Raw genomic sequence first — 14,185 nt, forward strand, 5'->3', positions numbered from 1 at the left:
TGCCAAATCCAACTGTAAGTTTTACTGATCCTTATCACTACCAATATCAATAATGTGTGAATATGAAAATTGTGGTGTTGTATGCCATGGCTATTATTAAGTAGTATGGGATATGTATAATAATGCACATATGTATGTATATTGTATGTATATGTTTGTATTAGTATGTGCACATACCTTAGCACTATTATTGGTATTAGTATTAATCTCCAAGGTAAACCACAGTACAACAGTTGTTTAATTATGAATGTGTTAGCCTAATGTACATCCCTGCTTCTTATTTATTTTGCTCCGATGGTTTACTTAACAGATTTGCTTGGTTTGTGGCTCCGGGTGCTTTCTTTTTTAATCTAAATAATCTAAATAAATAAACCTAAACACGGAAAACCAGGGAGCACAGTGGAAACAGGGGAACAAGTATAATGAGCCAACAAATGACTTGGCACACACTAGGGCTTAATTACATTATACACCAGTGAACATCATTAACCTGATCTGATTATAAATGAGCTACAGCTGGAACAACCCATGGAAGAAAGTAAACATCAAACATGGCAGGTGAGAACCGGACTAAAAATTAAAATCAGAAGTGGGAAAAGCAGTCTTGAGACCGGATCCCAGACACTTTCGCTGACACAATGCAAACTTCTACTGTTCAGCCTTGACATAACGAATTAAATTAGATTACATCAGAAACATCGTGAGATGAAAGGTAGTAAATAATGGCTAACTTAGCTGTTGACATAGTTATTATTGTTGTAGCAGATTCAAATTATTAATAGTTTGATATTAATGTCGAAACATTAATATACCTCGAAGTTGGGGCACCAGGTTTGTTTTAAAGCTGAAACCACGCTTGTATCAATCTAGTCATCACCAGATATCAATTCAATGAGTTACCACTCATGAACAACATTAATCACTTTCTTGTGATAAAACCAAATCAGTCTCTTATGCCGTGAATTCTTGTCGCAGTTCAGTGACCTCTGCTTAAATCTGAAGAGCAATGCACACAAAACCAGATTCCTTTTAACGTTTTATTAATCTAACACTACTGGATATATGAATAACATAATATGGAAATACTCAAAAAAACAGAACAGAAAATGAGAGAACGATCAGAATGAGATGATGAACAGTGAATGAATCAATGAGTGAAAACCCAAAGAATGGTCAAGAACTGAGTGTGTGATGGCTTTGATCAAGAGAAAAAAGTATTTGTCTCTAACTAGTTCGACTCTAAGGATAACTCATGAATTTGGGATGTTCAATTTTAGCGCTTTGAGAAACACCAGACTTCTCAGAGGATTAGAGATGTTCGTCTTCCCTTAGTTTGGAGCTGTAGCCGCTGTGCAGCGTCTCCCATTACCGGTTGGTTGAGCAGGCGTGCCCTCTCTGGTCCAGGTGCCACGGCCTCTGGGCCAGGAATCGTCGCCCGCGGTGATGATGACGGCTCGAGTTCAGCAAAGTAACAGTCAGCCAGGCTGGACTTTCCAAGGTGTTTTAAAGCGTCAGCGCTGCTTAAACCAGCCCAAAAAGCAAACGGGCTGGAATCTAATTTAATTAGTTCGATCAAAAATAGCGAGTCAATTAAGGACTGGTTGTGATAGTTTCAGTTTCGCGGAGTTTCTTGATGACTTTCTAACGTTACAAAAATCGTTGTTTGTTCGTGTTTTCTAAGTTTAACTTAGGTTTACAAAATTTAAGAACAAAGGAAAATTAAAGAAAAGTAATGCGACGCAAAAAGAAAAAGTGAAAGAAGTTTGAAGATAGAGGGAAATCTGATTCCACTAGGGCGTCACTGGTTTAAATACCCCTGGGGCAGTGGTCACTGCAGGGCGGATAATTTAGTTCAACCAGTGGTGAAGAGTTCCGCCTCTTCAGATCAGGAATCAAACTATTTGATTTGGATTGCTCCTAAATCTGGGATAACTAAGCTCTTCTCTTTTCATCAAGCTCAAAGTTCCATCACACCATAACACAATAAACATGTAATGATCACTTTGACACTCAAATAAGCAGAAAGGTCAGAATGGTTAAACATCAATATTAAATGCATAGAATATTAAGGTCTTATATGTGGTCCCTAAAAACGCTGTAACAAATGAAATGTTATTCATGATGACTGGTCTTGTCTTCTGTAACAGCCAGTAAACACTAAAACATACACGAATAATAAATGCAAGTGAAATCAAATTATAAATGACTTAATCTGGACATTACTAATTAAACAATTGTAACACTTAAACATGTAATACAATAATGAGGATACCGAACTGTAGCTGGTGGAAATAATCCATGTGTATGTTGCACAGATTAAAAGAAGTAAAGAAGGTGAGTCTCTCTATTTCAACTTTGTGCCTACACACAAAGGAGAGCATGGTGATGAGTTGAAGTCCCTTTGTAACTTTAGGAATTTCCTGGCAAATCTGTAGATCAGGCATTGAACATCACACAGAAACCAATCTAATACCAAGTGAAAACATTTTGTTCACAGAATACAATGGCATCCATTTTATGGAAGTTGAATGTTCTGGTGCATCTGAACCAGAACCTGTGTCCAAATGGAGTCTCTCGTTCTCTTTGATGAGCACATTCCACATTTTATGGCTGGTGGTCCCTGTTCTGGGAGAGACAGCTTCTTGGTGATAAATGTGACAGCCTGTCCTTTTGGCATGATAAGCAGAGGTGAAATCCTGAGGGATTTACAGGTAGATCAACAAAGTGGACTCATGGTTCTTTGATATGGACCTTTGAGATGTTGGCGTCAATTGGTGCCTGTGGTGATAGAAGCCAGTCCCTTATCCCAGTTCAGGGTCCCTTATCTCTGCGGACTGAAAGGGACGTAGGGGCTCTTCAAAGGACGGAGTTAAGTTCACATGTAGGTCAGGTTACCTCAGACCAGACGTGGATTGCTACATTGTCATTACAGTATGTTCGAGACATACTGTTAATACACGAGTACAGTGAGTGAAGCGTTATCAAGTATAGATGCATAAATAAATGAACACTACAGCACAGTGCATTCTTGGTTCCTGCCTTGTTTGTCCCCATAAAATTTCTCTTGTCTATTATTCACCGCTTGATGTGGCTTATTCGCTCATACATGAAGGACAGGTACTGAGTTAACTTCACCATGGCGATGAGGATGATTCCTCCCATGAAGGTAAAGGTGGGCCAGAACAAGGAATTAAACACCACAGCCCGACCATAGATCTGGGTCAGAATTACATAGTCCACTTTTTCTGTAGGGTCCAGAAAGCACTGAAGTGTGTGCTGAGATTTGAGATGTTCTGAAATGTTCTGAATTATGGTTTGTGTGGCTACATAGTCCTTACGACACTTTGGGATGTAGAAGCACTGAGGGAGAGAATAAAGAATGGTTTACTGGACATGACTCTCAACAGTTTGACGCCAAGCTACAACAGCACTGCGCTGTGGATTACCTCAGGGTTATTGTCCTGGGCCTCGTTGTGCAGCAGCCGCACCACCTTCCCTGAGGAGTTGAGGCTGACATAGACTTGAAGGCAGGGGTAACGAGAACTCCTCTGGCACTCTGCTCCACAGGTGTACAAACAGTTTACATCCCACATGACTGTGGCATTCACAATAGTGCAGCTAACTTCATCTGTCCACACACTGCCAGGAAAGGAAAATTATTTTCACATGATGTTAGATCAGAACTCCACGGTGCATTGTGCTCTTTGACAGAAATCATGGTTACCTCTCAGCATAGGAGCGCAAAACCGTAATTCCCAGGACAAAGTACATCATGATAGAAAACAAGACCATGCTGAGGCCAAGAACAATGGCTCTGTCCTCTCCTGCCTTCAGAGCTGTCACTGTCTTCCTCTGGTCCAGGATATCATGCTCATGAATTGTGTTGTAAATGAATCTGTAAAGAGGTAACACTATCAGGCAGCGCTAGGCTACGGACCCACATGTCAGGCTCAGAGTCTGGGATCAGTCACAAGGTCTTATTCGGCAGGCAAAGGCAGGTCAAACAGGCAGTGGTCAGGTTCACAACAGTTACAGAGGTACAAGCAAGGAGCAGGTGGGAGACGGTCAAAAACAGGCTTGGTCAAAAAAACAGGCAGGCAGAAGCAATAGTACAGAGGGTGCAGCCGAGATTGTTGTTGAAACAGGAACTGGGTCAAGACTCAAACTGGCGGGCTAACTGAAACAGGAACTACACAAAATAAAACCAGAAGTGACTAATAGCATGGCGAAGACTCTCGATTCCTAACAGAACCCCCCTGTCCAGGTCGGCTTCCAGACGGCCCAGGCTGTTCTGGAAGGGACTGATGATCCCAGTCTCGTTACTGGGTTCCAAGAACGTCCCTGACTGGAGCCCAGGACCGCTCCTCTGGACCATACCCCTCCCAGTCCACGAAGTATTGCAGCCTTGAGAATGACTGGCCAACAGCTCCTTGATAGTGTTCACCAAACCCCTGTCAACGATGCATGGAGGAGGTGGAGGCGAAAAAGGAGGGACCAAGGGGTTGGTGGACACTGATTTGACACAGCTGACATGGAAGGTGCGATATACTCTCATGGTTCTAGGCAAGGTGAGTTTGACAGAAACTAGGTCAATGATCTTTTTAATAGCAAATGACACAACAAATCTTGGTGCCAACTTACAAGACTGGATGCCCAGCAAAAGATCCTGGGTTGACAGCCACACCTGTTGGCCTACCACAAGGGGGTGGCCTGCGAGTGTGGTCTGCTGCCTCTTAGTACTTTCCCTGGTTCTATATCATCACAGTGGCGGCAACAGTGGCAGAGCAAGGCAAGGAACTGAGGGAATGTGAACCCCCTTCTCAAGGGGAGGAAAAAAACGGAGGTTGATAACCGTAAGCACAATAGAATTGAGACAGTCCTGTAGTGGAGCAAGGGAGAGTGTTGTGTGCATATTCTATCCAGATAAGCTGCTGACTCTATGTGGAAGGATTACTAGAGGAGAGGAGACGCAGACCGGTCACCAACTGCTGCTTGGTGTGCTCTGTTTGACCGTTTGACTCCGGATGGTAACCTGAGGATAGACGGACCTGAGTGCCCAACAAGGAACCAAACTTCTGGAAGAGGGGTTCTGGCTTGGTATTCTTGGAACCAGGCCTATAAGATAGATGAAAGTTGAATCTACTGAAGAACGGGGACCATAATGCTTGGCGAGAATTTAATCTTTTGGCTGACTTGAGGTACTCCAGGTTCTTATGATCAGTGAATACAAGGATCGGTTGCTCGGCCCCCTCCAACCAGTGACGCCACTCCTCAAGAGCTGCCTTGACGGCTAGGAGTTCTTGATTGCCGATGTCATAATTTCGTTCCGCAGAAGACAATGTCTGGGACATGAAAGCAGCTTACCACTCTTGGCATCTCGTTGGGGGAGCATCGCTAAAATGCTGGAGCTGGATGCGTCGACCTCCACCATAAACTATTGAGTAGGGTCAGGCATGTGAAAGACTGTTGTGAAGCTGAGCTTGAGTTGAGAGAAGGCAGCGTCTGCCTCTGATGACCACTTAAAATTGACTCTTGATGCGATGAGGACATGAAGAGGGGAAGCTTTGCTACTGAACCACCGGATGAATCGACGACAGAAGCTGCACATCTCGTGGTGACTGTGGAACTGGCCACTCCTCCACTGCCTGGCTCCATCTGAATGTTCCCCCTGTAAAATGACAAATCCCAAGAAGGACACGGTGGATACATATCATACTGTATTGTATATAAACATTTAGTTTGTGCTCCAGTAATCTCCTCGGCACTTGTCTCGTGTGTTGTCGGTGCTCTTCCTCAGACCGAGAAAAGACCACGATGTTATCTAAGTTGACAAGTACAAAGTCAAATCTTTACCGGACCAGTTCGATGGGTGGCTCTCTAGAGTCGGTGTCTATTTAACGCTGTCTATTCAATGTGGTTGCTTCTGCCGCGGAAGGGAGGAGAAGGGTGCTCACTCCGAGCCTTTCCACCATGCGCTTATCCATTAAGCTGACATCAGCGCCTAAATGAATAAGCATGGCTTTCTGGAGAGAACTGGAACCTGCTGAGAGTGTAATGGTAGGCAATGAGCGAGAAGGAGCGTTAAACATAGACGACTGGCTCACCTCTCGCCTTCAGAGAGAGAGCCTTCCAGCCTCTGAGCCTGTTCTTTTAGCGGACCCCTATTGGCGATGTGTCCGGCTTGACCGCAATACCAGCATAGATCCAAATACCCGCGTGATGTCGCTTCTTCTTGGCTCAGAAAGAAATGCTTTACACTGCATGGGCTCTTCGGTTGCCTGTTCATTAATAGCTACATTTGTGGTAACTGGCGAAGGGGAAACTAGCTCACATCATGGCGGAAACGTGGCTTCTTGGGCATCACGTGTGTGGTTCGCAGTCTGACCCGCGTCTCCCTGTGCTCCTCCCTTTGGCGCTCTTGATCGCTGAAACACAGCCATCAGTCCACCTTGATGGCCAGGGCAATCAATGCATTGAGCTCAGTGGGTAATTCCTGGGGCGCAAAAGCATCCCTAACTCGACGATAAAGTCCATGCACAAACAGCTGCAGCTTGAAATGGATTTCACACGGGGTAAAAACAGTCGACAGTCTCCTGACTTACTGGAGCCTAGCCAGGAGCTTGGTGCTGGGACGGCAGGAACTGGAGCGGGTATTGCCGCAGCGGATCGCTCCACGGCTACTGGGACTGATGGTACCCAAGGTTGCTTCCTGTTGATTCTCTCGCTGGGATCTTCTTGCACCTGGACGGTGGAATGGAGTGTCTCGTAGCTGGCTGGGTCCATCTTTGGCAAGATTGTTCATTCAGGCAGCGCAAGGCTACGAAACCACATGCACGGCTCAGAGTCTGCGATCAGTCACAAGGTTTTAATCGGCAGGCAAAGGCAGGTCAAACATGTAGTCGTCAGGTTCATGTTTACAGAGATACTGGCAAGCAGGCGGAGACGGTCAAAAAAAGGCTTGGTCAAAAACAGGCAGGCAGAAGCAACGGTACAGAGAGTGCAGGCGAGATTGTGGTCAAAACATGACTGAGGTGAGGCTCAAAACAGGTCAAAACAATGCTAGATAATGCTGGAATGCTGGCAAAAAAGAACAGACAAACTGGCAATTGGCCACTGTGAATGCTGGAACTTAAATACTGAGTAAATGACTAACAGGAAACAGCTGGTGAATGCCGGAAGTTAAGACAGACACCTGGCAGGCTAACTGAAACAGGAACCTGACAAAATAAAACCGGAAGTGACTAATAGCATGGTGAAGACTCTCGATTACTGACACACTGAAGATGAACCTTAGCAGTTTTCTCTCATTTTGGCACTAGTACATATACATATCAGATGCAGGGTCCACTGATCAATGCTCCGCTTTCGTGTCAGCATGGGTTAATTAATTTTTTTAACAACACTATTTCTGCATCAGCTACAATGGTATCTTTTAAATCACCTAACCTCCACCTCGTTTCATAAACTGGTCAGTTGACTCCTGTTTAGAAAAACCTACACTGAGATCTTTGGTATTCAATATGATTCTCATCTAAAATGAAAGCCCACAGCGAAAAAACGCAATACCACACCTGCGGTTATTTTTCCCATCGGCTGCTTTACTTCCTACCCACATAAACATCCTGTGTGAGAAATGTGGAAATTGTAGTCCCACGCTGCTGCCAGAGGCGCTGACACACCTGTGAAACAGAAACGTGATTTCTGCTAGTATGGGAGAAACTGTTGGCTGTCAACGTGTTGCTTGATCAGGGTAACATAGAGCCTATCTTGATATTAGGCATGATCACATTTACACTGATCTAAATGAATGTTTTAAAAACCTACATAATGAAAACATCTATTGAGTAAAGTACCAAATGCAGGAGGTCACACTGAGAAAACTATCCAGAACTAAACCTCCAGTGATGAAACTAACCAAAAACGACCTCGGGTAATATTTAAGAATTAAGGGACACTCACATTGCCCCAAAATGTCTATGCAGAGAACTTATCATTTATTCCTCATGTACAACTTTGGCAGATGGCCTACTGTGGGCTCAAAAATTACAAGTAGTACTTCCTAGTTCTTTCTGTGACACAGCAACGAACAGGTTGAGAGGGGGGAGCAGAGCCAGACAGCTTGAGCGAAAGTGCTCAGTCCGTCATTGTTTTTCCTCGCATACGCATACAGCACTAATATTCAATAGTAGGAGTCCCGCTGTAGTTTATTTAGAAGACAGCAAGTTCTACAGCACAGTCTGATATTCCTGCTTAGTATAAGCCAGAGTACAGCACAGACGAGTTACACCATTTGGAGGAGGACGAGAGACTGTTAACTACAGGAAGTAGAGTTAGCTTATGTTGCTAAAGCTAGCTTGTATATTAGCTCTGACTGGCTGGCAGCAACTTATTCACTATTACTACTTCATTTTATAGGCAGTGTCGACTTCACCGCTGCGGATTCTACTGCTGACTGTGTGTGTCAGGGACGCTCGGGTTTTGGACCCACATGCACAGCGCAGACACGATAATTAGCTGATAAGCGGTTTATTTGAACAAACGTAGTCAGGGAAATCCAGGTCGTACACAGGTGATCTCAGGCAAAGTCACAAAAGGAGCAGGCAAACTTAGTTCCGGGGACAGGCAACGGTTCGGTAACCAGTGAGCTCGGCAGAGGTACAGACAAGGAGTGGGCTATATCGTGGTCAGACAGTCAGGACGTTACCAAGATCTCCAGGCGTAGGTACAGACAGGGTGCAGACAAGAATCGGCTGTCAGGTACAGACAGGACCATGCAACAAGGTAAGCTATACTGGAACACTGGAAAGTGGTATCGGAACTCAACAATCTGGCAACTGGCTGGTGTGTGAGGTGGAGACTAAATACTGATGCTGATGAGGACCGGAGGTGACATGAAACACAGCTGTGGTGTGAGTGTGGCAGAAAGTCCTTCCAAATAAAACCAGAAACTAGAACCAAACATGACAGACAGGAAGGACTTAAATAAATAATAAAAAACGGAGAAGGACCAGAAACTGTGTATATGCTGTCATTAGTTTTGGATTACATGCGTTCAGAGGAGCTGGAAACTAGCTTTAGGAACCACCAGAAAAAACAGCCGGGACAGAAAGGTCAAATGAGCTCTGAATAAATAATATATTCAACCTTTTATTGTTTTGCCTTGCGCTGTGAAGTTTGAGTAAAGTTACAAGCTGCTGATTATGGTGTTTTAGACTGTTGGAAGTAGGGTTAGTTTATGTTGCTGACACTAGCTTGTATATTGCTCTGACTGGCTGGCAGTAAATAATTCATATTACTACTTCATTTTATAGGCAATATCGGCTTCACCACTGCTGATTCCTCTTGGATGAAGTTATGGATTCTACTGCTGACGGGGGGAACGTGTGTTAGGGACCATTAGTTTTGTGCCACTTGTAAGCAAAGCAGCAGTCGAAACTCGCTTCAGGATGCTAAGACCAAACCAGAAAAAAAACAGCCGGGACAAAATGTTCGAATGAGCACTAAGTAATATATTCGACCATTTATTGTTTTAGCTTGTGCTGTAAAGTTTGAGTACAGTTATGAGCTGCTGCTTGTGTTTTGGACTGTCAGGAGTAGCACTAGCTACTTACGTTGCTAACGTTAGCCTGTGCTTTAGCCTGGCTGGCAGCAACTATAACACTAATTCAATAATTAATTTCATCCTTTTGTAAGTAATATCGGCCAGTTGCATATCGTCACAAAGACTCTTGGAAGGGTCAACCGTCTTGTTTTGCCAACCACTAAACGCAGATGAAGAAAAGAAGAGGGTTTTGGCTAAATAAAGAATATGTGGATTTCTAACAACTGTCTGCTTTGATTCAAAATAAAAAGCTGCTAAACAACTTAGAAACAAAGACTTTATTCAAACACACCAAACGCACTGTTAAAATATAACCTTTATTAAAAATGTAAAGCAATGTCTCAACGTCTGTTAGATTCAGTTGTGCTTCTTTCAGGGCAGAGCCATGATGCATTTGGCTCTGGGCTGTATGTTACAAGATGCCAGCGCAGCTTCATACTCCTCCATACGGTGTAACACGGCGGCACTGAACTCTGGCCCATACAACTAACCATGAATATCAGACTGTGTGCTGAAGTACCAGCTGTCTTCTAAATAATCTACAGCGGGACCTCTGGCCATTGAATATTAGTGCTGTACGTGTATGGAAAAAGAGCAGTTTCACTTCAGCAGTATGGCTCCGCCCCTCTCTCAGCCTGGCCCCGCTCCCTCTCAGTCCCCCCATGTCCTGTGTCAGATGCTTTTTGTAGAGGAATTAATGATTTCTCTGCATAAAATATATGGAGGAATGTGTCTGTGTTTATTCTTACTTACTACCCGAGTTCATTTTGGTCAACCCCCATTGAAAATTGTAGTTTTCTTTTTAGCATAATAGCTGGGCAGCACATTCACCAGACAGCTCTAAAATGTAGTTTTTATTGTATCTGAACTGTTAATAGCATCATAATAACAAATATGTTCTGATAAGGTACATTTTACACAAAAAAGAAAAATGTTGTTGGGGTAGATGGTGGACCCTTCTACTCCAACCCGACTGGACTGACAACAGATGCAAATTTGAGATTAGTCCAATGTCAGTTTAGGTTTAGTCGTGAGAACATTCATAAGTGTTGTGTATAAAAATTATAATAAAAATGTTGTGTTTTACATCACACATTATCAAAAGTGTTAGTTTGAAAGATGTTTTTTGTTGTTGTATAACAATTAATCTTGTGAATCTCTACTTGAAAGGTCCATGCACATGCTTTTTTCCACGCTAAATAATGCTAAAGAATTGGACCTTGATGTCTCAGTAAGGTGTCTGTAACTTTTCATGGGAAAAAGCTCTGTCGATCGCCCACACGGTCCGTCTGAAAACGTGTGTTTTGAGCTCTCGTCCACAATGCTCTGTTTTAGCGGTGTGTCGCAAGCGAAGTTGATGGCCACACCCCTTTGAGGAAGCGCATAGCCGTTATCCACTGCGGGGATCAAAAGTCACGGTCACTGAATCCATTGTAACAGCGAAACTGGCTACCTCGTCCGGTAGTGGAGTTCAACCTTTAATCCAAAATCTGACTCTGAAGTCCAATGGGAGGCTGTTGAAGTGGTTACACTTGGTCTGGTGCAAGGTACGTCTAACTGGCAATTTCACATTTAATTTAATTTTATTTATTGATTTATATAATATGCAACTTGATTGGCAGCTGCTGACGCTAATACAGTAGTAATGGTTGCCAATATGCAGCCTGAATTAATACAACAGAATATTTATAACACGACTACAGCTTGTTTGGGAGCATAGCTCGATAAACTAATTTATTTTTACATGTTTTTTTCTTTCTCGTGCTGCTGCTGTGTCAAAATAATTTCTCTATAATGGAATCTTAAGCTGCAGCTTATATTTTGCCGTATTTGCAGGTAATTAAGTGCCAATGTGGGAACAGTAAATGCCTACCGATGCATGGTCTGACAGCAACTTTGCTGTCAAGATATTACATGTGTTTAATATTTTAAAAACGTGATATGGTATTTGAAATTAAAATTTAGATAAACCTTTCATACAAGACGCCTGAAGCAGTTGCCAAACCTACTGTCATGTATGGTTGATGATCCAGGACTGAAGACAGTATGTTTGAATGCGTATTCATTACAGACCGCATTTAATATACAGTATATCAGACAAACTATGGACAATTACACATGCATGGAATAGATCAGTATCTCCGATTTTCATAAACAATTTTAGAACATTTTACTATTTACAGATTAATCACTGCATAACCCACCTGGGAACTCTTGTTTGAAAACATAGCTTTGGTTCTAAATACATATTGACCTAAGATATTTTGTAATTGCGTTTAGTAAGGTGTATGATATATGAAGTGCTAATATATAACTAATAGAAATGTAGTTATTGTTTTTTCTTCATAAATTTGACAGTACTATGTCTGTGTGTATCTCAAGTAGTTGCACGTATCAAGGCTAAAGAAGTTTTGTCAGATGGTGCTGGGGACTTCTAGGGTGAAGAGTGAAGTTGTCATCCCATCTTCCCTGGTCTTGTGGATCAGGTCAGTGTTTCCTGAGGGACAAGGCACCTATGTTGGACTTAAACCACCTGTGAAATCACTAAATTACTGTTTTCATTGCAACACCTGAATAAAAGTTGAAATATTATGAAACATTTGTCTTTTTTTTCCTCATAAAAAAGAGTTCAGTGAAACAGCGATAGTCAAATCGCGTCACGTTTTGGAAGACAATTTGCTCAGAGGGCCGGTGGGACAGGGTCCTCCACATAACGACCTGGGTCCAGCAGCACTTTATTGAAGATGGTCTCCATCACATTTTCCACATAATCTGCACCATAACACGAGCATTACAAATTATCCATAAACAAACTAAAATATCAAAATAAGTTGACCAACTGCATACAGAGTAAATATAGAGACAATAATATAGATCAGATTATGAATACTTAAATTACAACTACTCAAATGTGAAATCCAAAATCTCTATCAAATAAAACTGCCTATTGGCCAACAAATGATCATAGTCCTGTTAAATGTACATACCTTTGCTTTTGAGGTGAGCAACAACTCTTCTACAAGGTAGCCGTGTGTCCACAGCCTACAGTGGACACACTGCAGTGGTCAGTTTGAGAAGCAACCTCCTTGCGTTTTGGTAGCTGGCATGCGCCAGCCTGTATTAAAAAAAAGTTCACATTTACAGCTGAAAGTAAAGGTAGTAATAAAAAACACAACTTAACTCACAACTTACTGCCGCAGCCAAACCCAAGTTGTACTCAACGTCATGTGGAGGGCTAGTGCTAGCGGCTAACACTGCGCTAACAACATGCTTTGCGGCTAACTTTCTCTGTCGCTGTAGCTGTTAGCATCAACTGTTCTATCCATTAGCATTCCTTACACAGGAGGGGATCTAGATTAGAAACAAAAAAACCTCTAGAGTAGATACATCAAATAAGTATCAAGCATGTACTCACGGTTGGGGAAGCAGCAAGTGGATCACATCTTGTAGGAAAAGAGCCCTTCTTCAACCTCAAACCCAGCATTACATGCACCCTCAAATTTATCCATAAAGTTCTCCTTTCTTGCTCCGATGGTAAAATGAAAAGGCTGCAATGCTGGTTGGAGCAACCAACAATGTCTCTGTCTCTGTGAGTGGTCTAAAACTGTAGACATAGACTATTAGGTAAATTTGAAACCGATCGTTCTTGGACCGGATTAGATAAAGTAGCAAAATGTGAAATAGGTAGGGAGTGTACTTCTAACACACCAGGAGTGTCTTACCATGAAGCAGGGAGTCCTATAAATGTACCAGACTGTCCAAAAAGTGAATTTTGTATGTGCAGGGTAGAGATGGGAATTTCGGTTCTTTTAACTGACTCGGATCTTTATCTCTCGATCATTTGTTAATTCCGTTCATTTACAGCAGGTGGCGCTGTGGGTGTTGTAATAATGGTCGTGGTTCTGAAACACTATATACTGAAGACAACATGCGTTTCCTTCAGTGGACAAATCATAATCACAAAATGCCAAAAGCAATTCCAACCATGTGAAAACCTAGCGAATACGCACCACATTAACATGACTTATGTCCTGCCATTGTTGTTTAACAGCGCAACACTCGCTTGGTCACATGGTAAAAGAATGAATGAACAAATGATCCGTAAAGATCTGTATGAACGAATCAGGAACGAACTGGAGCACTTGCTGCTCGCTACAGAGCCTGTGCAGCTCGGCTGTCACGAGAGACAGATGAGAGAGATGACGAGACATCTAATTCCATAAATAATAATCCAATCGAAAGGAAACGCAAAAGGCTGTGTTGAAAGGAACGCGAGTTGTATGTTTTTGAAACCTAGAGCTGAAAAGGAAATTATAGACAGTGAACAAATTTTCAGTCGATCCGACATCATTGGCCATTACTGACCTGACGGAGGACATTGTGCTATGGATTAGAAGAAATACACGATGAAAACTTTTATTGAACTAAAAAAAGCATTTGAGAGAATTAATAACAAATTATTAATTGATAAGTTAGTAAAATATTGAATCAGAGGAATGGTTTTGAAATGGATGAGAAATATTTTGGAAAAGAGGCATAAGTTTATGAAGTTGAGTGAATATCATTCGAGTGAGTTAGTCATTG

General features: G+C 42.5%; 1 protein-coding gene across 1 annotated transcript; it reads right to left on the bottom strand.

Annotated features, from left to right (window-relative positions):
- Positions 1–964: 964 nt before the first annotated feature.
- LOC114852988 (calcium-activated potassium channel subunit beta-2-like) lies at positions 965–13,980 on the bottom strand. Its single transcript, XM_029145752.3, has 5 exons — positions 13,967–13,980; positions 7,572–7,679; positions 3,725–3,895; positions 3,447–3,639; positions 965–3,360 (listed from the first exon to the last, which is right to left on the bottom strand). The coding sequence occupies exons 1-5, from the start codon at positions 13,978–13,980 to the stop codon at positions 3,076–3,078; spliced, it is 771 nt and encodes a 256-aa protein (XP_029001585.2). The 3' UTR covers positions 965–3,075.
- Positions 13,981–14,185: the final 205 nt, after the last annotated feature.

Source organism: Betta splendens, chromosome 4 (genome assembly GCF_900634795.4).
Source record: "Betta splendens chromosome 4, fBetSpl5.4, whole genome shotgun sequence".
In the NCBI taxonomy this organism is placed as follows: Eukaryota; Metazoa; Chordata; class Actinopteri; order Anabantiformes; family Osphronemidae; genus Betta; species Betta splendens.